Consider the following 26,532-nt stretch of genomic DNA (forward strand, 5'->3'; position numbering starts at 1 on the left):
TCCGTCAGCCCCGCCCCGCCCCTGCCGCGCGGGGTCGGGGCTCCAGCAGTACTGTCCCGCCCCCTGCCAGCCTGGGGGTGGGGCTCCGACAGCAGCGCCCTCCCCTCTGCGCGCGCGCCGCGGGGCGGGGCGGGGCTGGATGGCGGCCTCGCTCCGCCCGGCGCTGCGGCGTGAGGTGGGCGCGGCGCTGCCGGACAAGATGGCGGCGGGCGGAGTGGACGGGGGGCGGAAGCAGGTGCGGCAGGAGGAGCTGCGGCGCCTCATGCGGGAGAAGCAGCGGCAGAACGCGGGCAAGAAGCGGATCGACTCGCCCTTCGCCAAATATCCTCCGCCTTCGGGGTGTCGTCGGGGCGGCCGGGGGGCTTCGCGGCGGGGGGTCGGGGGGGGAAAGGGGCGGCTCCGCAGCGTCTTGTCTTCCCTTAACGGCGGCGTACGTACAACAGCCTGGGGCACCTGAGCTGCGCGCTCTGCAACGCGCCCGTCAAGAGCGAGCTGCTGTGGCAGACGCACGCGCTGGGGAAGCAGCACCGCGAGGTGAGCGGCGGCCGCGGCCCGGGCGGGGCGGAAATGGCGGCGGGCGGGCCGGCAGGCGGGGTTACGGGCCTCTGTGGCCGCGTTCAGGCCCTTGGCTACCGGGTGACTCAGTGTTTCAGCTCAGCTCGCTGGGTTTGTTAAAGAAATGCGTAGGCACCTCCACGTTAGCAACGACTTTTAACTGCCAGCTGTCTGCAGCCTTCCCTGGTTGGACTTATCTCCTCGGAAGATCTTATCCCCTTGTCTGTATCTTATCGAGTGATAGCTCACGGGTGGGTAAGAAAACATCCTCCTTTTTTTTTTTTTTTTTGTCAGTGTAGATAGAACTTTCTGAAAGAAATTCCAGGGAGCTTGTAACCTGGATGCAACCTTAAACCAGATTTTTACCTTTTTAAATTCTTTTGCTGCTTGATGGAAGCTAAGAGATTGCATGTCGCAGTTTTACAGGTACTGTGGAAAAGACCAGAACTGAGCGACTCCCAGTTTGTTCCTGTTTTCTGAATAGATTGTTGTGGCAAGGCATGGTGCTATGGCTTTTAAACTACTGCTGTGTATTTTCGTTTTAAAATGTTTTCTATCCTGGGGCCTTAGGATGAGTCAGGCTTACTGCTCCAATGCTTTTCTGCTGTAAACATTACTAATCCTAGTCTGTCTTGTGCAAGCATCGCTTCCTCTGCCCATGTCATACAAGAGACTAACACAGACACCAGTCTTGTTTTTGATATTGGTGATGCCTATTTTAGTGATCTTGTTATGGAAAAATATTAACTCATTTTAATAAAGTATTCTACGTGTAATAAAGTATTCTACATGTGCTGAACTGCAAATTCAAAAGTTCCTGATAGCCTCCTGAATTTTGTACTACTTTGCAGAGAGTTGCAGAGTTAAAAGGCACAAAACAGACAGCAACTGGTTCAGCTGCTAGCACATCATCTCATCCTGTCAAGAGAAAAAATGACGCAGAAAATACAGAATTAAAGAGAGCGAAAGGTAAAGGCATAAAAATACTTACAAAGCCCTTGTCGAAATCTGACATTTTACGTCTTAAACGTGTATGTTTGCCAGTCCAAGAGAAAACTGCTATTTTGGTAGGTTAGCTAGTTTTCTTCCGGGTTAGTAGGTTAAATTAGGTCATGGAGTGGTGGGCTTGGTCCAGACAGCATGAGAAACAGTGTAAATTAAGCAGTGGAAACACTTGCCTAGGAGTAGAAGTATTCAAGCCATTGGACTGCAAACCATTCATGAAATTTGTGCTAAAGGAAAGAATGTGGTTAAATCTCTTCCCCTGAGGCAACCGAATATGTAAATGTATGAAAGTGCTGCATTTGTGAAAACAAATGTTTCAGAATTCTCTGTCTTTGAAGAATTAGCTCTGTGCTTTCAGAATACTTTGTTGTTTGTGGTTCATACACAAGGATTATTTTTACATTTCTTTAAGAATTATAAGACAAACTACTGTTCTGGGCTTGACTAAATGCTAGGCTACACTAGCATCTTTGAGAGTAACTTTTTGTGTGCATAGAGTTGGAACTCTCTGTAGCACTGGTAGTACCTGACAGTCACAGTTGTAGGGAACATTTAAATTGTAGCAGTTGAGAAATTATGATAGTAGACACTATCTTTATGACCCTCCTGCTGTAGTAATAACTTTATTTGAGGGATATTTCTTAAAAAAAAAAAAGATTGTAAGAAGTGACTCTTGACTGTTATACAGGTCCAGATGACAAGCCACACACATCTGCATCTGGGTAAGTAGATCTTATGTGTTTTTTTTAACTGTGTATGAATTTTGTTATGCTCTCACCCTGTTTTTCCTCATCTCTGTTTTCCAGCTAAGGGTAAAGATACAAATACAAATTAGCAGATCCCTGGTTCTGTTCAGTGTTTAATGTGGGTGTATAGTCTTGAGTTTGGCAGCATCTTCCTCTGTGTAAATAAGAAAATCATGGTGTTAACTCTAGAGTCTGTGACAAAACAAGAATTAGTTTACTGTCATTACCAGACTTTTAATGCTTAGTATGGTGATATTATACAGTCTACTAGAATGAAAGTAAATAGACTGTGGCATACGCTCCGATCTGTAATGCTAGCATACTGCAAAAACATGATAGCCTGCAGAGAAATTATATACTACACATGCAAATAATACTTAGTCACAAAACCTACTAATAAATTTCATCTACAGATTTTTATTAAGACATTTGTTTCTTAAAATTCGTGTAAATGCCTATCTTTCAGATGAAATGTTTCTCTTAAAGATGTGAGCGTACTTGACTTCAAGGGATTCAGTCATTTGTCCTCACATATGCATCTTGGTACCATTTGAGATTTCTGAGGATATTTTGACATCCATGTGGGGTTGGGAGATATCACACGAGGCTTGTAGGTCTCCTGTACACTTCTATGTAGGGTGAATTATTATTATCTTGCATTGACATTAAGCACTATTATCTTGACCCTAATAGACATTGTTGCCTTCTGGAAATTCTTTTTTTGTGTATAAAATTACACAGTTGTGAAGTTTGTTTGTCATAAAATTGGTCAATATGATTAATTTTAAAATCACACAGGGAAAAATGCTCAGCTTGGAGGCTTGCAGATATCCTAAAATATCTGGATTTTTTCATTGCTGAGCCTGTGCAGCTCTTCCTGGTTTCAAAATAAGTTTGTTTCTTTGCAGATCTGAGCTGCAGTAAGTACCCAGAATAAGTAGTTGTATTATACACAAAGGTTGCCAAGGTTTAGGTGATGTTTGTATCACCACTGTCCTATGAATTTTGTATTTAATGTATTCACAGCAGGTACACAGATACAGATAATTTTGAGTGTGAACATAGTATTATCTAAATAATTTGCATTCCTGAAACCTCGCTTTGTTATAGGATACTTTTATTAAATTATCTTATGGTGAATATGCAAGTACAAAAATTGAAATTTGAATGTGTTTTCAGTACTAACCTGAACATTCCTGAGGAACTTTAAAAGAAAACAACAATTATGTGCTGCCTTTGGACAATGGTTACACTAGCTGCTCTGCAGTTTAGTGTATTGCAAAATATTGAGAAGATCATAGTGTTTACAGTTTAAATAGACTTTAGATGCTAGACTGTAACTGATTTTTGTAAAGTTTCAAATATTTATTTCTTGTATCCTTTACTAGGCTACCAGCAGATTTTTTTGATGAAACAGAGCAAAATGGTGCAAAAGAACGGCTTTCAAAGAGTCCAGGTCCCAGTTTATTGTCGGGAAATTATGATGATGATGATGATGATGAAGAGGAAGAACAGGAAGATCACTCAAACAAATCATCTGTTATGCATAAAACTGAAATTCCACCTCCAACTCGAGAAGTAATAGCTAATTCTCTACCTACAGGTAATGATGAATGTAGTAAGTGATTCAGTAAGGAGAAGCTTTGTGATGGAGGGGTTTTGTTTTATTTTTCTAATTATTGCTATTAGCTGATTAGGATGTGGAAGGAGAGTAGGGAGAGAGATTCTTGGGTAGTTGGTTATTTTATAGTGTTTTCTCAGCCTGCTTGCCACATTTGTGCTGTAATTGTTTGAGGCTGTGAAATGGAATAATGTCTGGCTCTTTTTGCTTGATTCAGTAAGGTATTAATTTAAATTCCTCTCTACTCAGAATTTTGTATAGGAGCTTGTACAGTTGTTCATCGGTCTCTGTCCTTTCTTACAGACTTCTTTGACAGCAAAACTACAGCTGCGCCTATAGTTTCCCATTCAGGATCCATACAGAAACCAGAGATACAAGAGAAGGTAGTGGAAAGGTAAGCAGTCACATGAAATATTGATAAATTTGGGAACTGTAATAAAATGTTACTCTTCCTGAAAATACCTGTGATCATTCAGAAATCTGTCTTATTGTTTTCTTGTAACCAGAATAGTCTGTGTAGAATTTCAGCATCTAGCATCATTTCAGACTGATATTTGACATCCTACAGACAGGATAAAAAATGGAGCAATGGGTCTTTTAGATATCTGTATTTGCAAGTTTTAATAGAGGGTACTTTTGAAGTTTAGTGTCAACTACTGCTTTTTACTGTTTAAAGAAAACCATTAACTTGTTCTTTTAATAATGATTTGGTTCACTTAGGCACTTCTTTAAACATTGACTTAGGCTATCAAAAGTAGAGATTCTGTTGTTTAAAATTTTTGGGTGCTCAACACACTGGAAAGGATAGTTCAGGAAGCCTTAAGCTACAGTTCCTGTTTTGACAGTGAGTTTTAAACCTCTCTGTGCAGTTCCTTGTGTGTTAGATAAGGCCAAATTGAAGAAATGAGTTTTGATGAATGTAGGTGAAACTCAGGGCATAAAAAAACTTATTTCATTTCTAGGTCCTTTTATGAAATGGATTCTCTTTCTTGACTATTAACTCCACCAAAAAAAACAAAGTTATAAAGTGTTAACTCAGGATAATAATAATCCAACATTTCAGGAAAGAAAACACGGCTGAAGCTTTACCAGAAGGGTTCTTTGATGATCCTGAAGTGGATGCAAAAGTAAGTGGTCTTACATTTCTGTTCTGCCAGATTTATTTTCTGCCAGATATTATAATTTTCTGAGTAGTAAGGATGCTTTTCCAGGTAATGAGTTATGACTAATAACCGCAATATAAGAAAATGACTGAATTATTTCATTCTGTATTAATTAGAAGATATGAAAAGGGTGTATGGGGGGAAGAGTTTGTTAAACCATCTCTCAGACTGTATTTTTGGTTTCCTTTGTGAGCTAAAGGAAAAAAAGAAGCAATGTTATTCATTGACTAAAATGCTGGACTGGGATTTGGAAGATCCACTGTTTTTATTTCTGTGAGTGGCCCTGGGAAAGGCATTTCCGTATGTCAGTTTCTGCCTCTCTGAACTGAGAATAGAAAAATACTTATGTAATGTGCTTTGAGAGATCCTGCTGAAAAGTGTAAGAGTTGGTTTTATTTTGTATTGATACTATACAGACTGCGAGAATGAAAACAACTAGATTGTGGCATGCACTCCAGTCTTTAAGTCCTGGCATACTGCAGCAGTAAACTTGATCCTAAACCCTCTGTCTTTTACTGCTGTGGGCTGCTCAGAAAAAAAGAGAAAACATGTTGGGGCATTCGAGGTGTTTGTCCAAAACCAACCATTAAAAATCTTGGAATTTTGATCAAAATCTTTCTTTATTATTATTATCATCCTACAACTTGCACAGTAACAAATGATGATCAAAATAATACTGATTTTTGAAATGCAAAGCATATTTTTGTAAAATTTACCACAGATTTAATGGCTTTCTTGTTATCTTTATCAAAATAATAGTGTTGTGGACTTGCATATTTTTCAAAGTTATATTTGTTTTCCTTGAATATATTTCTCTTCTGATCACACTGTGGAAGGCTGTTGGTGTATTTAAGTTCAATTGTGAGATGGAGCCATGACTTCTGATTAGGAGACCTTTTCGAGTAAGGCTTCTTTATGTTCATTTAGTCCTGCTTTCACAGTTACAAGCTTATGTGTCTCTTATTTGCTCTGGCAGGATTCTTCTGGAACCACTCATGCACATGAGTATGTTGGCAAATATGAATGCACTCATGTTCAGATACTTCTTGAGTGATGAATTTCTGAATATTGAAATATGTAGCTGAAAAAGACACTTCTATTTCTTTTTGCATATGACTAAGTGGTGTATTGCACTCTTCAAATGCTTTAGTTTCACCATGAGCTAGGAGGCTACTGTAAAGCAGGAGTGTCTAACAAGTAAGGTGGATGTCCTTATATCTGTTACAGACACTAGTTAGAGATCTTTATTAAGGTCATTTCCTTAGCTGATAAAATTTACAAGTGGATAGATGTTCCAGTAGGTTCTTCCTTCAACTGTTTACTGATGCTGTTTGTTTTAATCAGTCCTTTCTAAGCGTAGCTAATATGAAGAAGAAGGAAAGTGTCTATGACATTGGTTATGTTGAGATGGTTGCAGTGATTTTTGTGCTGGAATCATACACAAAATAATCTAATTTCAGAAGTTCCAGTAGGCTTTTTGGCAGGGAGGTTGTGGGCTTGGAAAATGTTGATTCTTTACATCAGGGTTATAAAGCATGTCAATTCTGGATTAGATAAACATTTCAAGAAAGTCATATCTGTAGTATTTAAATTTATTATAACAAATACAAATAATTATGAATTACAAAAGATGACCACAATGTGTAATAACACATTACATACACACATGTTAGAAATAATCACAAAACAGAAAAATGAAATGATGGATATTACTTCCCAATATGTAGTTTGCTTTGAAACTTTTAATTTATTCTATAAACCTAATTCATTCTACTGGATTTCATATAATCATTCAGGAACAAAACATGTACATAACAATCATCTTTACCATGATGATGATGATTGTGTTGCCAGAAAAGAGGAATGAATAAAAGAAAAACAAAGCTAATGCAAAAAGATACCACAAATCATTGTCCAAACTGCTTGCTTCTCCCAGTCTTGTAATTTCCACCCAATCCAGGGCCAGACATAATCTGTCATCTAATATAATGATACATGCCACAACTTCCAGTCTTTATTTGTGGAAGTTTTGGTTACAAGGGTAGATGATTTGGTTTATTTGCTAATATGCTGTGCTAAAAGCACAATCTGTTTTTGATTGCATTATTGCAGATCTTAAACCCATTCTTACAGCTGCTACTCTTTCAGTCATCTTGTTTTACTAACTAATGCTCTCTGCTACAAAAGAAAAAGCTTTGCAGGTATCGAAGTGGTATGTAGCTGTAGTATTTCTTCTGCTGGCCAACAAAATCAGGCTAGATTTGAAATATAGGAGAGTAGTCAGACTAGTTACTGAATCATGTAATACTTTGCTACATTAAAAGCTGATAATTCATCGCTTTTGGTTTTTTGAGATACACTGCTTTATATGATTGAACAGGCAGCTTGTGGAAGAATTTAAAACTTGATAGAGTAAAATTACAGGACCCTCAAATTACCAGGCTTGATCATTTCTGTTAATCCAGGCATCCCACACCATCCATTCCTTGTCAATTGTTCTTTAATATGACATTTTAATCCAGGAGTCTTTTTTTTTTTTTTCCCCTCCAAAATCATTAGATGGCTGCTGCACTATCTTGTTCTTATACATTACTTATACTGAAGTATGTTGACCAGACTTTTCTTAGAAAATGGCATAATATTTTTCCTGTTTCTTCAGTTTACAGTGCCCAAAGGGTGATTTGACATTAATTGTTAACACATTTGGTTTTTCGCGTTCCTTAGGTGCGAAAAGTTGATGCTCCAAAAGATCAAATGGACAAAGAATGGGATGAATTTCAAAAGGCGATGCGACAGGTCAACACAGTAAGTGATGGAATCTATTTTTATTCATTCTAAATACAATACACAATACAGAAAACAAGTTTCATGCAGATCTGCAGAATGACTGACATACTGCATTTGTCAGTTATTTGTTTCAATGCAGGGTGTAGTTAAATGTGCTTGGTCAATGAGTAAAGGGTTCCTTACATTTTCCACTGAAGCAAAATTAAGTGGAAAGAACTTTTGATGAGGATGCAGTCATCAATATATCTAGTTACTTTAGTTAAATTACATTTAAGTAAGATAGCAGATCAGTCTTCTATATCCAAATACTGGACTGTATTTATAGGCTCTTTTTTAGATGAGATATATTCATATTTTAACCTTAAAAGCCAAGCAACCCCCACACCTGCATATGCCTGTCCTTTTGAAGCAAGAGCTATAAAATGTAGGCAACCTGGGTTTTATTGTTAATTTAAATTTACTAGAAAGGAACCCCAAACTTCGGGAAAATAAAAGAAGATTTTGTGTGTGTGACAAGTTGGCCACGGTTTTTCTGTACTTTCACTTCTTACTGTTTAGCATTGCATTGAATGTCTTACCAGAGCAGGTTTTTATCCGCCCCTTTTGAACAATGTGAAACTGGCATTAAAGATACCTGGTATTCTCACTCTTCCCTCTGAGTATTTGCCAATTTTCTTCAATTTTAATTGTAAATAATTGCTCGTATGTCAACTGCTAAGTGGTGAAAAAAAATTATCATTGCTCATTTTAAAGCAGTCAGCGCTATAATCAGAGTGAATGTTCATACAAAAACAGTAGTGGATACATTTTGCTAGCGTTAGCCATTCAGATAATTCTTCATCTTAGAAGGAATCTTCTCAGTTACGTGTGGACCATTGATTGCATAGCATCTCCCAGACATTCAGATTTGAGAAAGTATATGCTGAAAAAAATAACAGGTTAGAAATACTTCGGCATCTAGTGGGAATATTTAACCATTACTTTCAATAAGCTTGTGTAATTAAGTCCCAAATATTGAGAGAGAGTTCCTATTTCAGTCTGAGAGTTTGGATGTGCATAATTTGTTTATGCTCCATTTCAAATAGTAGTGTATTGAAAAATTCAAAATGATAAAAAGTAGTTTGGCTGCTTTGGGGCTAACTTTTTTTTTTAAACATTCTATTGTGTCCTTTCCATTTAAAATTAATCCAGATCACAAAGTCTTTTTCTGTATATGTCTCCAGATTCTTTTGCGAAGGTAGGACTGTATGTATAGGAGATTGACAGTTATAAGACACTTGATGTGGGGTGGGGGAAGGGGAGGAAGGGAAGACATGGACATCAAAAAAGAACAACAGTGAAAGTCAGGATGAATATAAATTTTCTTAGAGCCTTTCTGGTTTAGATTTCAGAAGCGATAGTGGCAGAAGAGGATGAGGAGGGACGACTGGATCGTCAGATTGGAGAAATTGATGAGCAGATGTAAGTAGATCAGTTTTTCCTCAGACTTTATGTTCTCCAGCAGGAATGGGTATCTATTTGACTGGACTCAAACATTTTTAATGTTAATCTTCTATGATACTACTTTTCATTAATCACCTGGGTATTTGACTTGGAGGACAAAGGTAGATTCCCTTAAATCTCAAATTAATACCTAATAAGAACATGAATTTTGGTGCAAAGCTATGTAATTATTTGCTAAGAGACTGCACTAGGATCACTGAAAATAGCAAACAGGCAAGGGCAAAATGAAGCAATAAAATGTAAATCCTTTGAACAAACTGCCTTTTTCGCCCCCATGAAATGTCTTAAACTGTATTTCTCTGTGAGTTCTGAGTAATTCTTCTCTATGAATTCTGAGTGAATTTATGTGAACATATTTAACAATACTCTTTTTTTTTTAAACAAGGTCTGATTTTCTGCACAGCAAACAAGCATAATTTCTGTAATGAGATTTGCGTTTTGACCATCCATTTGCTGTGCTGAAAGTACTGTTTTGTGGCTAACTCTTCTCGTCTCTAACAAAAGTTACTCAAAGGTTTTGTTGAATGATGCACTTCATTACATGAAGTCTTTTTTTTTTCTTTTGAAAAAGTGAGTGTAGCAATTGCAGAAGCATTAAACTGCATGTAACCTGAAACACAGCTTAGTGTGACAGATTGTTATCACCATGTTGCTTACCATGTACAACTGATAGAAAAAATAATAATTCTGATTTGTAACAAAGCTTTCAGCAAAAAGGCGATGCTAAAAATTAAAGCAACACTTAAACCACCTGGCCAGATTTACATGATACAGATGATCAGCAGTAGTAACAACAGCATTGGCTTCAAATTTAGATTTGATGGTGAAGGAATGTCTTTTTAACAATGATCATCTCATTTTGAAGAGGGCTTGAGCTAAAGCTGACTGTCTTCGAGCATTCATTTTTACCAGTACTTTAAAATGCTATAGTACATAGAAAAAAATTTAAAACATTCAGAAACTTGTAGAGAGTTTCAATTTGTTGCCATAATGATTTTTCCCTGAAGTAAAGTTCCATATAGACTTTTATAAGACCATTTTTGTAGCTTTCTGAGTGTTTTGAACACAGGTTATTTCAGAGCGCTACTGTATGTCTAGAAGAAATTCTGCAGATAAAGCAGGTCTTCCATGCAGGGTGAGAAAATGTCTTCTGTTTTACCTTTAAATACTCTGTTTCAGCTCCAGAAGCTTACCCTTAAGCATATGTGCCCATGGGCTTTCAGCATTAGAAATAAAGCTATCTTTAAAAGAACTTTAGAATGTTTCACTCAGTTTTAATCAAGAACATTTCCCAGATGCTGGTGAAGTAAATTGTGGAATTATGAGTCACAATTTAAAAGCATCTGAGATGATGAATTTGGTCTGGAATACCAAGTGCAGTTAAAAGCACAAAGTACCTATCTAAAAATGCCATTCTTGGTTTTCACGTTTGATACTTATTCCAGTGTAACGTCTCTTACTGAACTTCCGCTGTGCAGACATCCTCTGGTTTAGAACTTCCTTTTGGTTAGCTGGGTTTTTCTTGCACATGGTGGAAAATTATAAAGAATCTACAAATCAAAATAATTCCTGTGAAACTCATGTTTTCCTTAGCCTTCATATCTTCAGGTATGGCTGCCTGTAAGTAATTCTATTGCAGATTTACAAGGTGAAATAGGATCCAGATAGTAATCTTTCCTTGTTGACGCTTCCTAGCAAGTAAGAATGAAACAAGCAAAGATATATTTCAGAGAGGCTTATCCTACTTGGTGTTTTCAACAAAATATCCTATTAAAATTACTAGAATTACTATTAATATAATTTTTGAGAATAGAACTTTTTAAATAAGTGCAAAATTGAAAGTCAGAGATGAGTTGAGAGGCCTAGTTTAGCACCCAATAAGTGGATAAAGGATATGAGCACTTGTGTTACTCTTCTGTCTTCAGTTCAGGGATGCTACCTCTAAGATATAAAAAGTGATAGCCAGTGCTCACCTTTCTGCCATATGTGAAAAACGTAAGTGGAGCAAAGATATGATTCTCTTCCTGTATGGAAGTCCAGATACTGGTCTGTGTTCTTCTTAAATCAATTTGTGGTGGTGTTGCAGTTGTTCTATGTTTGGATTAGATCTCATTGATAGAGAATTGCCTGTGCCTCTCCTCTCTTTTGTTCTGTTTCCACTTGATTAATACAGAGAAGGTGCAGTAGCGTACTGAAAGACTGTTTTTATTGTTGGGAAGCTTTTAAGCTTTTTTTCCTGTAGAGTTGGAGAAGCAAAATACAGCACTTCAGAAAATCCAGTTAATGTGGAATTAATATTAAATATTAATATCAAATGTAAATATTAATAATTAAATATTAATTAACAAGTATTAATAGGTGGTTTACTTTTAAACAGCGAATGTTACCGCCGTGTTGAGCTGTTGCGTAATCGCCAGGATTTGATGAAGGAGAAATTTAAAGAAGCCATGAGATTAAGATCAACACAAGAGAAAGAGGATGAGACTCTTGGTAGTGAAGATGAAGAAGAATTGCAGGATTTGCTTTCTCAAGACTGGCGGGTGAAAGGGGCTTTGTTGTAGCATTTCTGCAACATGGTTGATATTCTCTTTACCTGTGATGTTACTTCTGTTATCAGAAGTGAGATGTCTTTGTTAAACTATTTATTTAAAGGGGATCATGAGATGGTAAAGAGCCAACTGTAGAAGAAAAAAATCTTTGTAGGTCTACAGTGGTGTATTACATGCTGTAAAAACTGTATATTGCAAACGTTTTACAAGATTGAATGTAACTTTCCAATTAAAAATACTGATTTCGTACCAGAGATATTTTTAATGGAATTAAAAGTAACTTTAGAATCTCTAACATTTTGGGAACATTAGATGTGTACAGTAAGTTGGAGATTTGCGACATTTTGTATGGAAGTAAAGAACTAGCAAACGTGACAGTGTTTTTTTCCCCCGTGATGGGGTGGAATAAAGGAAACCCTTATGTGTTTGTTATTTTAAGTTTCAAAACTCTCTTCCCTCTGACCCCTCCCCCCAATAAAATATGTAAGTCTTTCTGGATCTGTTGCAGTTTCTCTGATGTGTATATATATGCCAAACTCAGAAATGCTGTGCAGCAGCTTCTCCACAGTGTGTACTCTGTGATCTGCCAAAAGACATAGGCAGTGCTGAAGATTTTCCTTTACAGCATTTGTCATTTTGCTTAATATGGTCATAATGGAGCATACCTCACACTTCTTAAACTGGAGGTAGGAAAACAGAGCGATAGCATAACTAAATGAAAGGGTAATAAAATGTCAGGGAGTAAGGTAGTGCACTGGAAACTTTGACTAGGTAAAATTATTTATTTAGCTGTACATACTGGAGGTTTTTCTAAGATAAAGAAGTGCATCTAAAATTGATTTCTGTTCTGTCAAACGGAAAAGTAAAATTAAGAACCAACAAACAGGACAAAACTAGGACCTAGAAGGCAGAAATTATCTTGAGCTTTGGTAAATGTCTCTCTTTGTCTTTTTTTAAATGTAGTATTGACCTTTGCACATCTTAAAATGTGACAAATTTATCTAGTTACTGAGGACTTTTGAACAATAAGAGACATGATTTAATTTTTATCTCAAAGTGAAGTTGTGAAAGAATAGCTTAATACTTCCTCTTTTTTTTCCTAAAGTTTTAAAACAAGTTAGCGAGGTCCTAAAGGGAGAAAACAAGCTTTGCTCTTAAGAGATCTTTATATGCTTCATTCAAAGATGTTTATTCACTAAGTAATTAAGGGGAAAACAGTGTTGCACGCTAAAGCTAGATGTTTAATTTGCTTCCTTTTGAAGAAACACTTGTTATACTGGGAGCCCTTTCCTTATTGTGAGATGCTATTTTACCACTTCTGCTTCCCATGATCCTTGGATCTAGCTCTGTATGTTTATAAAGCTGTCAAAAGTAAAATTCAAGCAATGGTCTTTAATAATTTGGTGCATCCATTATTCCTGTTCAAGGCTTACAGCCTTGGTTTCTTGGTTAATTTAATAACCATAAATAGAAGTAGGTGTTACTAAAAAATGTTTAACTCAACACTGCAGTCTTGTGTGAATTAGTACTGATGTTAAGATATCAACATCTGTGATTTAATAAAGAAACATTCACAGTATTGAAACAAATTATGGTTTGTCAAGTTAGAGAAAAAATAGTTGGGCCAAAGCCAAAATAAAAAGGCAGTCCCTCCCATAGCTGGAAATTTAAGTTTGAATGTCAATTTATAAGTTTGGCACCTTATAAATCATGCTGTGGTGAAAGACCTCAAGCTGTCTTTTTCACTAGAAAGAGGACTCTAAGCTGAGAAAGTGATACGGTATTAACAGATGGACAGTTTTGTTTAAACCTCCGTGGCCAATTTTCACTCTTGGAAGAACTAAGCAAAGCTACTCATTGTTCTACTTATCTTTGTTCACTGAACTCATTTCTCATAGCTTTTTAACATTGGATTTTAGAATCATTCTTAATGTCAGAGAAACATATGTGGCTAAGTGCAGGTGACATTGAGCATCATGGGCATACAATATGTTTTTACAATAAAATGTTAATTTCTGAGTTTATAACTTTTATACATATATCTATAAATTATACTTTCAGCTGTAGATAAATAGGAAGGGAACTGAGCATTAAACAGTACAGCTGTTTTAGTTCAGTTGCCCTCTTTATAGATGTTTAGCAGTAAGAAGGTAAAGGCAGTTATCAGTCTTTAGGATTGGGTGTGTAATGCAGAAGAATCTTCTATACTGTTTGTTTTATAAAAGAGTCATTCTTCATTCTGTCAGTTATTACAGGGGAGCGAGCTTGTACGTTCAAGTTCAAACCAGTAGAATCCATTGTTTTAATCCATATTGGGAAAAGTGGGCAGGAATAAACATGGAATCATTCCTCCCTGCATCCAATTACTCTATTCATTACCCTGACATAATTTCTATTGCAATAGTCCAGACAATGAGCCAGGCAGTGGACAGGATATGTTTTGCTGAGGAAGTAACTGGCAGCATTGGTTCCTCTTGGTTGTTGCTTGTTTAGGAGTTGGTGCCTCTTTCCTTAGAGAAATCTCATAAATCCATAAATAATATTGTATATTAGTTTTCACTGGAGGGAGTGACAATAGTGGGGGAGTAACTCTATATTTCTTCATCACTTAAAACACAAAGCTTTTAGAGAGCTTTGTGAAGAAGATAGTGACTTTGCTAGCTTTGTCCTGCAAGACCATTGATGTTTATGTGCTGTTGTGCCAAGACAGCAAGAAATCAACCTGCTTTTTAGCAAAGTAGCATATCAGTAAAGGAGAGAAGGGAATTATCCCAACCTTACTGAATACTCAAGCTAATATATCATGATAAGTGACCTACTCTGTCTTAGAAAAACATAGGCACAATTAATTTATATCTTACGTCTGTCCTCAGTTTTAGAAAACAGTTTTATGATTGATTTCTGATGAGCTGTTCTGCTAGGAGAGCAAATAATTGGTTTTTTTTTTAATTGTCATTTTTCTTAAAAGCTTGTATTTGCTTCTATTTTTAAGCAGCTGAAAGTAGTCCTAATAATTAGCCCTGTCCATAGCCAGAGTCAAAAATGAAGATGGCACTCTGGCACAGTGGAATTTGAAGAATATTTTAAATCTCTGACATCTAGGACTTTTAGAAAACTGAAGAATTGGAATTCAGGGGGAAAGCTTACCATCTGTAATCTGTATTTATTGATATAATGATGGCATGTGTTGTCCAAATTTGAGAACTGTGGAAGTTCATGCCACCAAAAAAAAGTTGCTGTTCCACAGCTTAGTGGTTTTGACCCTGGTAAATGACCCCTAGGCTCTGTGCATGACTGTGCGTGCACAGGCATGTTTCAAATGCAGTTCCAAACACCACACGCCCCAGAGAGCAGCTAGCCACAGGCTGCTACTGCCTGTAGTTACGTGTGCTTGTTAAGTTGGAAGCAGTTGTTCAAGTAGTAAGCAATTAAGCAAATGCAAATAATTGGAAATGGCAGTCTGGTGTGCTAACTCTTCCATCATGAAGGAATTAAGCCGCTGCCATCTTGCCTGAGAAGCAGATGTATAAAAACAGCTGTATTTGCTACAGGAGGAGATATTTGGTGTGGAGGAGTCCAAAAGTGATTGGGGGGGGAGGGGGAGGAAGAAAAAATAGAGCATGTGCCTTCATTAAAGCACATCACTGTAAAATTTCCTTCAGAAACAAAATTATTGGCTAAAAAGAGCATTACCTTTAGATTTGGCAACCCCCCCCCCCCAGTAAACTAAATTTGAGATGAGACCAATTTTGCTTATTACATGCCACTATAATTAAATTGTCTGCATTTCATCATTTCAGAAACACTGAGCTAGAAGTAGCTTTAATGAGAAAAGTCAGATTACGCAACTATTTTCAGCATTTACAAATATTTTACAATTTATTTTTTATAAACAAGAAATCGTGCACTAGGAAATCAGACACCAGCTCTTTTACATTTCAGCTACTGTTTTGAGATGTATGCCTGTTTCTAGCATGACAGGACACATGCAGTGATGCAAAAACTTCGCAGGTCTATTAACATACTGGGTTCCTCACTGTTGGAGTAAATATACTTCAATGGAAAGAAAAGCAGTATAGCCTTGTATGCCTACAAAGTGTCATTCAGGCCAAGGTTGTGAAATGTGGGGTGAAGCAGTTTTCTGGTATATGCCTTCACTTAATGTTCTGTTCATCACTTCACTTTTACAACTATCCTGGCTTGTTAGCTGGGGAAGGAAATAGGTACAATTCCCTCATGTAGGCATCTAAACCAGGCCTTTCCTCATAAAATATAGCTGAGGGACTAAAGCCTTTGCTAATTGGTGGTTACAGCACTTGCTGAAGATGTAAGCAATCTAGATTCACATCCCTCCTTTGCATGCTCTGATTTGAACCTGCAGTTCCTGTGATCTAGCTGAGCAGCCTGACAATTGCAGTCTTTCCTGTTAAAAGCTGTGCTACCATAAGATAATTGAACTGGTGAACATGTGTGACTTTCTTGCCTGATAATTATGTCACTCACCTGAGAAGGGGAAAGTCCTGCTCCAAGTATGTAACTAGTGCTGAAATGCATTCAGCTGAGATTGAGGCTGTGGAAGAAACTGAATTTGGTGCTCCCCCATCCCAGAAAAGCATTTTTTTTCATGCTGTTGGGCATTTAAAAATAAAAAGAACAGGAATGTATCTCTGGCTCATTTAGGTGGGGAAGGTTTGGGCACTTATCAGGTGCCTACATGCTTGGCACCAGTGAGACTGATGCTATTAGCTTCCTGTGGACTGGTAGAAGTATGTACCTTAGGGCCTACAGGTGCCTTCTGGTATGTCTGAGAACATAAAGCACTCTGCATTTTAGCAGTGGACTAGGTAATGTGGCTAAATATCTCTAAGACTTTTTTTGTTGTTGTTCCTGGTTGACTCTACTCCACCTTGTGCTTTCCAGCATTCTCACTTTCTTTTATTCACTAGAGAAATGCAACTGAGCAGCTGCTTCAAGTCCTTTGAGATGTTTGCCAGAACTTGCATACTGATTTGGTGATGTGAAAGCTGTAGAACTTGTGTTGTCTTTCATTTGGAGACTTACAATTGAGTGACCTTTTCAGGTACAGACACATGCTTCCTCTTATGTAACACTGAGCATGAGTTGGTTTAGTTTTCAAACTTAGATAACCTTCATAGTTTTTTCACTTTTTCCCCCCCCCCTTTCAGTTGCACCTTCTTGGGTTTTGCTTGCCCATTTTGTGTATTAAACATCCACTAATTTTCCTGCCATTCAGAAACTCTTTCCAACTAAAATCATTATATTAAAATGAAACCTCCATTAGCCTTGATCTTATCACATTTCTGCCTGTGCCATTTTTGGCAAAAGCACTTTCAAAAGACTTTCTCTCCCCTGCCCTCTTGTGTTCATGCATGTTTATCTTACCTCTCCTCATCCCTCACGCAAACATATTCCTTAACTAGTTTGTTTAAATCTCAGTCTGTTCTAGCCGATTCTGAAAGGTGCATGGAAATTATGTGAAAGATGGTGTATGTGACAGAGCTGCTGCTGCTGCTGCTGCCCTTTGCCTAGTAGCCTTATGGAGACAGCAAAGTCCTAATCCACAGTGTTGAATTGCAGTGATGCGTTCTCTTTATTCACTTACGCTAGCCAGGCTGGCCAGAGAAATAGCTTTAGCTATTTTGGAAATGGAGGACCCTGCTCTGAAAGCAACCTCAGCTTTCAAGAATAAGACCAGTTAAATATATTTTCAGTAGTAAGAAGGCAGGATTTTACCAGGGAGAAGATTAATAGTACAGCCAATAGTTCTTCCAGCCTAGGGGTTGGAACAGCTAATTCAACATTGGGTAATGCTTTCTGGATGCTGGGATGTAACAAGGTGCTGTGTGCTCTTCCTCTGTAGGCTTTATTGTCAAGAATGTGCTCTGTAGCTATGTCTGTATTAAAAAAGCTGGGAACAGCTACAGGTTTCCAGGTCTGTATGCACATCTCAGTCATATCATAGTTCCAAACTTGGACTCAAGGCCCAGACACACAGCAGCTCTCTGGACCCTATATTCAAAGGAAAATAAATAGTGATATGCACCATTAAGTAACCAGTCTGGACAGTCGGGGAAGCCAGGACCCCAAGCAAAACACCAAGATGTAAGTGTAGACTTCAGCAGAGCTGGGATGCAGGTTGTAGAGTCAGAGTCTCACTTCCCTAAGGATTGCCAGTGTGCTAAAAGGAGGGGAGGTCAGACTGCAACCAGATATGCTATATGCATCAACAACTCGGATCCAGCCCCTTTCCTTCACTTTAGCGTGAAGAGGTAACTTGTGACTGCAGTGCTTCAGCAGATCCAAACAAGGAGCTGAACAGCTCAAGCAGTATTTTAGGGTAGGATTAGTGGTTTCCATGGGCCAGCTTTCCACTCATTATATTACATTCTTTTTAATGCAAATTGTAATGCTCCTCCCAACTGCTGGCCTATTTTCCTAACTGGGTGAAATGTGGTGCTTACAGAAGCTCTGTCACTGAGCAGTGCTGCTGGGACTAAAGAAGTGAAAAACAGGAAGGCCCTTAACAATACCAGGCTCAGTATCCAGGCTTGTTCTTTCATTCTTGTTTTTCTTTCCCCAATATCTGATCTTAAAACCAGTATAGGGAAACACATGAGAAATACAAAACAGTAGCTTCTTATAGCTTGTTATAAGAGGCCAAATTCTGTCTTCTTGATGCTATGTGAGAAGTACTCCAAGTGCAGCTTTGTTAAAAACCAAAGAAGGGGTTTGCAGAAATACTGCTTGCTGTACTATTTACACAATCTGGCTCTGCCTAATCATGCTAAGAATCATCATCCCTGACAACGGACTAATGTACTTTCGAATACTGCTGATATTGCAGAGTTGTTATATTCTTTCCCAATGAGCACTGGGACCTTAAGCGTGATGATATGAAACCTTTAATCATTAATGAAAACAAGCAATTTGTCTATGATCTTAGATTGACAATCCATAAAATAATGTTTCTCAAATGACAAATTAGCAACTTGGTTACAAAGAACAAATTTTAAACAACACAACAGTTGTATGCGCAAAGCTACCACGTTGTTTTTAAATCAGGAAAAAAATTTATTTATAAAAACGTCTCATTTAATTTACTGTCAAGTCTCTAGCTGAATACAATGATTTAGAATACTAACGGCCCATGCTTTTATACAGATTAGCCAAAGCATGAACATCAATGAAAATTAACCCCTGAAAATAACTTTTCTTTGCTTTATGTTATGAGCCACAACAGTGTTGAAACTGGAACAGTAATGAAAGCAACACAAGAGTTAGGAAGCACAGTTGCTTAAAGAGTAAAAGAAGTATTTCTTTTGATGTTTCAGAATAATAAGAAAGTTAGAAATGGCAGAACCTCCTCTGTAGATTAGTCCATAGAAAGCATTGTCTCATGGGGCTTTGGAAAAGTCCTGTCTGGTGGCTAATGCACTAGGGCATGATGAGATACATTACAGAGCCCCCAGGCCAGTAACTTCTGAAGACAGCCTAAAATGTAGGAACAAAAATGAGGGAAAGAAAAGGAAAAAAAAAAAAAGGCAAAAAAAAAAGAAAAAAAATATCTTCTCACTATTAAAAAAATAACACTTGAGTACAACCAGCATAGAACAGCATTTCAATGCAGGCAAGTTTTCTTACACAGAGTTGTATTTTTTTTTTTCTTTTTTAAACGACAGTTATTAAAACAGTTACAATAGTCCAGAACAAGTTTACAGCAGTTTTCTAGAGCTGTTAAATAGCTGAGGTACCTTGACATTATTTCCAGTTTTTCCTTCATTATATACAAACAAAACAAAACAAAACAAAAAACCCAACAAAAACAACCAAAAACCTCATTTGGATAAGTGCAAACTGTAACAATGGCAGTTCTGCAAATCGTTAGTGACGAAACTTAGTGCAAAGGTACTAAGGTGAAGAAAAGCCCACAGAATACAGAAATGACACAGAATACTGAAATAGTACTTAGCCCTATACAATAATAATAACACACTTTGAAATACCATGTTTTAAAAAGTATTGCATTTGCATTGTGTTTTTAGTTTATATTAAAATGCACTGAATACAGTTCAATTGTTAAAGCTTTGTGTCCAAGGAGTGCAAAGTGGATGAACATGGCAGGCTAATGGGATTCTGGATTTGGAGGTGGTGAAGAAAACAATATTGCATTACTGAGTTATGCAACAGAAATTAAAAAGAAGGTGGATGGACAAACAGAAAATGCAGTTAAAAACTAGTTCCAACAGCTAGCAACCAGCCATTACATCACCCAGCTCTCTTCAATTTGGCTGCAATTAGATATCTGTTCTTAATTAATCTGAACATAATTAAGTTCTTGTGAAGGCATATGATTTATCAAAGCAGCAACCTTTGAATGGCATTTGAAACGCACTAGATTTTATTCATAATTATGATACAATCCAAATGCACAATTTGCAGAGAGTTACTTAAATTGGAATGTATTTTGTACAGAAACCCAAGAAAAAAAATGGCCAGTTCATTTTGGCTAAACAAGGCATATGCTCCCATTAAAGTCATAGGGATTTCTTCTGTTGACCTCAGTAGGAGACCTTAGAGAGTTTATGTTCAGGCTGTATGATACATCAATGGGAGTGTACTTTGGACCTAAAAAAGGGACGGGGGGGGGAAGGGGGGGGTGTAACAGAATTGTGAGTATGTGCAGCTCTGATCTGTGTCTCATATTAAGTAGTTACAGAAACAAGTATTTTGTCAGTAATCTTTAAGAGGAAAATGCGTGCAAAAAGGAGCCTGCTTTCCCTCCCTAACATGGTCTTCTTAAAACTATGTTTTCCTGAATCACAGAAAATTGTTGCATCCTTGAAAAATACAGTAGAAAGGCACAGTTGCCTAATTTTTTTTTCTTGTTGTCTTTTCATCATTTTCATTTAAAGGTTTTTCTCAGATCAGAAAGCTTAATTTATTGGGGAGATGTATTAATATATGTGCCTGTTTTGGTACTTTCTAACCTCTTTCATGTGCTAGCAGGTAAATGTCAGACCAGGGAAGCCGAGAGGCCTCCAAAACAACCGCATGACCACGAGAAGTTGCATGAGGCCAGCATTTTAGTTCAGACTTTGGTGGTGCCACTAAGCATCAGAGATGGCAGATTTGCAGCATCTAGCAATAGAAAAATTGTTCTGAGGTTGGAGGGATCCCTTCAAATGGATATAAATCTATATGTGCTAAGGCAATAAGCAGTAACATACTCCCAAAGCCAGCCCCTGGTGTCCAAATTTTGCCTCAGTTTTTCTTTCTCGACATGCCCCACCAATTGTCTCCTTGCTGATGGTCATGCCCGGCTGCAATGGGGCAGTAGAAAGGCAGGCAGGTGGTGGCCCTGGCATAAGGGTTGTCCTGTTGTGTCCTGCTTAGGCTGGGCTCGTGGCTACTGTTGGTGCCGAGCTGGCGGCCCTGGGGCGTGTCGTGCGGGCCGGGGTCCCAGCGGGGCGCCCACTCGCTGTTGGAACTAGTTGCTACTTTGTGCCTGGGTGTTAGTTGTTATGGAAAGTGGAAGACAATTTGAGTTGGCAACAGTTCACGCTAGCAATTTAACAGAAAATAGAAATATGCCATATTGTTTCCTCGATAACTAGGATCTACCACAGACTCTTGGTAGAGTTGGCCAAGCTTGCACTGTGTCTCCTCCCTTCAATATGGAGCAAACTTCTGGCGGTCAGATTTCTTAACCCCGCTCGTCGAAGGAATTTTGGCAGTGTAAGCGGACAAACTCCCCGTGGCCCCCGTGGCGGCCGCGGCATTTAGTGCCAGGAGTGGGACAGTTTTCATGCCAAGCAGACTGGAGACAGGAACGGCATAGTGGGTGGTTGGCAGAGTTGGCAAGGGGGGGGGGGGTACTGACGGTGACGGCGGAGGCGGCCGCCAGCACGGCCATGGAGGTGGGGGTGGAGGTAGGGGTGGCAGACTGAGAGAGGTTCATGTTGAGGTCAACAGGGGTCGTGACGGAAGCGGTCTGGGTGCTGACTTTAGCCATCTCTAAGCTGCAAACGAAGAGAGGAACAGGAACAAACAGGTTGGGAGGGTCAAGCCAGGGTGGTGGGGCAGAGGGAGGAGGGGGAGAGCCAACACGAGAGGGCAGGATTAGATCGGTGGTCAACGGGGACGCACAAGTGGGGGGAAGGGGGGAGAGAGAGAAAAAAAGGGAAAATGAGGGTCAAAGGAGGAACATGTTATGTGTTAAAGAAGAGAAATAACAAAAGGGTTTTTCATGATTCGATGGTGAAAACATTACTGCGACTCTAAAAGTTCTTTCAAAATAAAAGGTTTTGGGGGGGTTGCTAGTTTATTTTACATATGAAAAAAGAAATATAAGGAATGCGGGTAATGGCAAAAAGATGGAGAAAACGAAACTGAAAAGAAAATTTAAAATAATTATGAAGTTTACTCCCCAGCACTGATCTGGTGAATTAATTTTGCTTTTCAAAATCTACTGGATTTTAGAGGGGGGGGGGGTTGGTCATTTTTGCACTTAGTCATGCTATAACCAGTACCCTTCGTGATTTTGCTCGGATGAGAGGGAGGATGCTGAGCAATGAGTTACCATTCTCAGCTAAGGCATAAACTGTTTGTTTGTTTGACAAGGTTATGGTTTTTAATTGATTAATTCACTGTGAGGTCAATGTGCATTTTTCATATAAAACAAGCCCGATGATTAGCCAGTGTGCTCACTTAGATTTATACTTTCCCCAGACTTTTTTTAATGACAAAAAAAAAAAATTATTTATGCACTCTAATTATATGGAAATCAGAAAAAAAAAGGAAGACTGAAAAAACACCCCAGCTGCCACAGCAGTGGTATCCTTTCTGAACTGGTAACAGCTATTACAGTTAACAGTCAAGCACTGATCGACTGACAGACAAGATACTACATTAACATGGCATGAACGTTATCACACAGACCCGTAAGCCACAAGGAACCTCAGAAGGACCCAGCCACTTAGGCCAAGGACATGAAGGGCTCTTCGGAGGATGCAGGTACCAAAGCCAACTCGTTCTATAGCGAACCCACCGAGCAGCAGCAAACACAAGTTTGGCCCACCTATTCAGGCCTTTCTGCACTTATTTACTCATGAAAATGTAGTAATTCCATGGGTGCTTTGTTTTTTCAGGTGACAAAATACTTAACCTAGTTAAGTCCTTGGCATGTGTTTGTTACAGCTTGCATGCTGTTTTGCAGGGCAGACAGCTTTTTGGTAAACACTAATTTCGGTATTGCAGGTGACTGGCCAGAAAGTATTGCAGCCTAGTATGTAACTAGGACTGTGGGTTAGAAAAATCATCACTGACTAGTTATAAACGTACTAAATCCAAGTTTGTTTTTCAGTACAAGGCTTATTAGCTTGGCAGGTTGCTGGGCCTTTTCCTAAGATGAGCTAAGGGAGCTTCACCCTGGAAGAGTATCTCCTTCCTGCAGGGAAGCAGAAACAGCAGTGAGCCCCAGTGACTGCCCATCCACACCAAGGACCTGGTGACAGCCTGCCAATTGCTTATCGAGCCACAGTGGCCTGGGAGAAACTGCCCAGCTGAGGGTTTCTGCTGCACCATTTGCATAGTTTGTGCAAGCATTATGGGACAAAACCATGCAGGGTATACAGGGTCACAGAGCAATCCCAACCATCAAGGTCACACGACTGCACAAAGAGTGGGAGGCAAGGAGTGTCACCCTCCTCAGGGCTTGCAAGAACCTGATTTTTTTTTTCTTATTTTAGAGTTCTGTGCAGTTTTGAGAGAAACAGCCCCTGGGCTACTCATGGACAGAGAAGGGTCACAACCAGATGGCTTGCTCCCTTTGTACAGTGGCAAACAAACAAGCACTGAGCTAGGGGATGCGAAAATTGGGCTAAAGCTTTCCCAAAACACTGATAACTGCTGCTAAATGTAAGTTTAAAGGGTACCCAAAGCTGGTGTGAGCTGGAGCGTGCGGGAGTGGAGGAGATAGGGAGGCCCTTGAGCATGGGGCTCCTGTGCTCCCCTCAGAAGGAAGTGGGCTCTTGGGAGTATTAACCTCTCAGCTTCTCTGGCTGGGAAGCTGCAAGATGTGTCTTCTCTGATGGGTGGGAGGGAAGGAGGTTGAATTCATGAAATGCAGACCCGTTCGTAGAATGTAAAACTTTGGTTTTCCTGCCCTCGGTTCTGTGATGTTTATCTGTCTCTGCAGTGGAGCATCTCTTTTTACTAACCTCAGTATCAGAGTTGTTCTTTGTAGGGAGAACAGCATCCTTGTATGGCTAGCAGTGCTACTGGCAATCTTAAACAGTGTCGTTTACAATAGGAATACCTGTTTCTATCGCTGAACCACTTAAGCCAACTCCAGTGTACATCCTCTGCTTGAGGAGTAGGAGTTACATGGTGATGATATCTCAGTAGCTTTTGTAATACGCTGCTTATATAGTTGGATTTTCTTTTTATATATATAGATCTAATTCAATTTTATTTTGGGAGGAAGACATGCAGAAAGCTGATGTGGAGCTCAGTGTTTCAGTGACTCCAAATTTGCCTAACTCACATAAAAAAAAAAAAAATCCCTATTGGTAACCCCTGGAACTTGAGCCTGAGCACTGACCTCTGTTTCCTGCACCAACAGGGAAAATAAAGATACCACAGGGTAAATACTGGTGTTGGTAGCAGCCACTCAAACTCCCAAATCATCTGTCCATGCAACAAAATTGCATATGAAAGCTGATGAGGCATTCTTCACACAGAATTTCATGATGCCAATTTTACACTCTAATTTTGAAGAAGAACTACACTTTATATACACTGAAGGCCACATCCTGCATTATTTGGAATCAGTGAATTACAGAGAATGAAAGGGTTAAAGGAGTGTGCCTTTAACAGCTCCATTAATTCTGTGAATGACCCTTTCATCAAAATGGAAGCAAAAACTATCTTCAGGAAACTGCTCTTCAACAAAAAGAAAGTACTGCAGACTAGAATTCATTTATAATCCAAAATCAAGTATTACACAGGAAACCTAAACTATTGTTCATCCTGGATAAGATTTAGAAGTTGTAATTGGATAATGAGAATCCAGTTACAACAACAGAGACCAGTTAAGCGACAGAAGATTTTACAGGCAAAAAGACATTTCTACTGCAAGTAAGGTGGGACACATTCTACTGCCACAGAGGTCAACATCTGAATAATCAATACAGAATCAAAACAATATTTTAGAAAGTTTAAAATCTCTGTCTTGATATTTTATCAAAGTATTTATATATCTATACTTTAGAGAATGTATTCTTATGTACATATTCAACACCAAATTGCAATAAAATCTTTAAAATAACTTGATAACTTATTATCTAGATGGCAACTTTGGTTAAAAAATAGTTTAAAGATATACACAGATTGTTTGAAGAATACACTGGGTAGTCTTTTAAATCCCATGCTGCTGTGAGACACTGATACACGCAGAAATACTGGCCCTGAAAACCAAATCTACGAGAATGACAGAGCTCATGGGGGAGAGAAAGAAAAAGTCCACCCTACCCTGAGTCCTTATATGGCTTTTTTTCCCCCTGACATTACAGAATATAACTTAAGTCTAAGTGCACTCAGCTCTTCCCCAAAACTGTTCATTTCATGCCAACATCTTAAAGAGACCGCAGGACTTGTGCCAGTTCAGGCCTTATGACTCCAGACACTGAAACTGGGTCCCTGCATGCACAGGTAGTGGCAGCGTAGCTCTCCCTCTCAAAACCCTGCCCGAGCATCTAAACCACAGCTATAACAGCCCTCTCGCATGAACGTTACTTGGTTCTTCACCTGGTGCCGAAACAAACGAGCACTGCTGCTGTGGTGGCACCTAACAGGACAGAATTTCTCTTGGGAAAAGAGAACTTTTGCAACAAATGTAACTTTTTTAAAATGAAAAGGCCACCTTAATATCCTATATTACCTTAGAGCTTAATTTATTATACATTGCTTTAAGAGTCTTCATTTACAAATGAAGTCACTTTGTCTAAATACAGTTTCAACATATGGTACATAATAGTATATGATGGTTTATTGTAGATGATGGTAACAAATGACTTCTAGCTAGAAATTCAAAGAGAAGAAAATAGTTTGTTTCTGGTTTCACAGGGTATAGACAGATAGAGTATCCATGGTATATGATTGCTGAGAAGTTTTCTTCTTTGCAAAAGTATGTTAAAAGACCTCATATATCCCATTCCATCAAAAGAATTGTTAAACCGTAATAAACAGACTTGTGAGAGTTCACAGGCTTTTCTAAGTGAGTCAAAGAGGTTTGTTCACTAGAGTTTCTGTCTCTGGTGTGCAGCTCACTGCAACTCCATTAATAAGTGCAATTATTTTATTTGCATGCTTTAGCTGTCTTGAAGATCTTAAATTGTTATCTTCTGAGATCCAGATGCATGCCATATGGTGTTTGTGCAACTAAAAGTGAAGGGGTCTGTTCTCGTTTCGATGTGTGGGGAATCCCTGAACACCAAGAGAAGAACATATCCTTAAGGGTTAAAGGAGGGAACACATTTTTATTTGATTACAGGGCTTAAGGAAGTGACTTATATTTGCCATAA

The 26,532-nt window shown here is 38.7% G+C and overlaps 2 protein-coding genes across 4 annotated transcripts in view; one reads left to right on the forward strand and one right to left on the reverse strand.

Moving 5' to 3' along the window:
• Nucleotides 1-188: 188 nt before the first annotated feature.
• On the forward strand, nt 189-12,427 carry ZNF830 (zinc finger protein 830). The gene is made up of 10 exons (XM_067291163.1): nt 189-321; nt 435-534; nt 1,407-1,524; nt 2,249-2,282; nt 3,695-3,909; nt 4,231-4,321; nt 4,991-5,054; nt 7,815-7,895; nt 9,262-9,338; nt 11,758-12,427. The coding sequence occupies exons 1-10, from the start codon at nt 200-202 to the stop codon at nt 11,939-11,941; spliced, it is 1,086 nt and encodes a 361-aa protein (XP_067147264.1). The 5' UTR covers nt 189-199; the 3' UTR covers nt 11,942-12,427.
• LOC106492873 (poly(rC)-binding protein 3-like) overlaps nt 7,907-26,532 on the reverse strand; it is a 153,197-nt gene continuing 134,571 nt past the window's right edge. Inside the window, exon 13 of one of the 3 annotated variants that reach the window (XM_067291160.1) lies at nt 7,907-8,799. In XM_067291160.1, coding sequence (XP_067147261.1) covers nt 8,739-8,799 — 61 coding nt within the window. In that variant the 3' untranslated portion in view covers nt 7,907-8,738. Of the gene's footprint in view, nt 8,800-18,836; nt 19,442-25,871; nt 26,435-26,532 lie in introns of those variants that run through there. The other 2 variants (XM_067291161.1, XM_067291159.1) reach the window with 2 other exon arrangements.

This window comes from Apteryx mantelli, chromosome 2 (assembly GCF_036417845.1).
Source record: "Apteryx mantelli isolate bAptMan1 chromosome 2, bAptMan1.hap1, whole genome shotgun sequence".
Taxonomy (NCBI): domain Eukaryota; kingdom Metazoa; phylum Chordata; class Aves; order Apterygiformes; family Apterygidae; genus Apteryx; species Apteryx mantelli.

Coding starts and splice junctions, on each gene's coding strand:
- ZNF830 (XM_067291163.1), top strand. CDS start 200: ATGGCGGCGGGCGGAGTGGACGGGGGGCGGAAGCAGGTGCGGCAGGAG. Junction 535..1,406: donor TGGGGAAGCAGCACCGCGAG/GTGAGCGGCGGC, acceptor ACTACTTTGCAG/AGAGTTGCAGAGTTAAAAGG. Junction 9,339..11,757: donor GGAGAAATTGATGAGCAGAT/GTAAGTAGATCA, acceptor ACTTTTAAACAG/CGAATGTTACCGCCGTGTTG.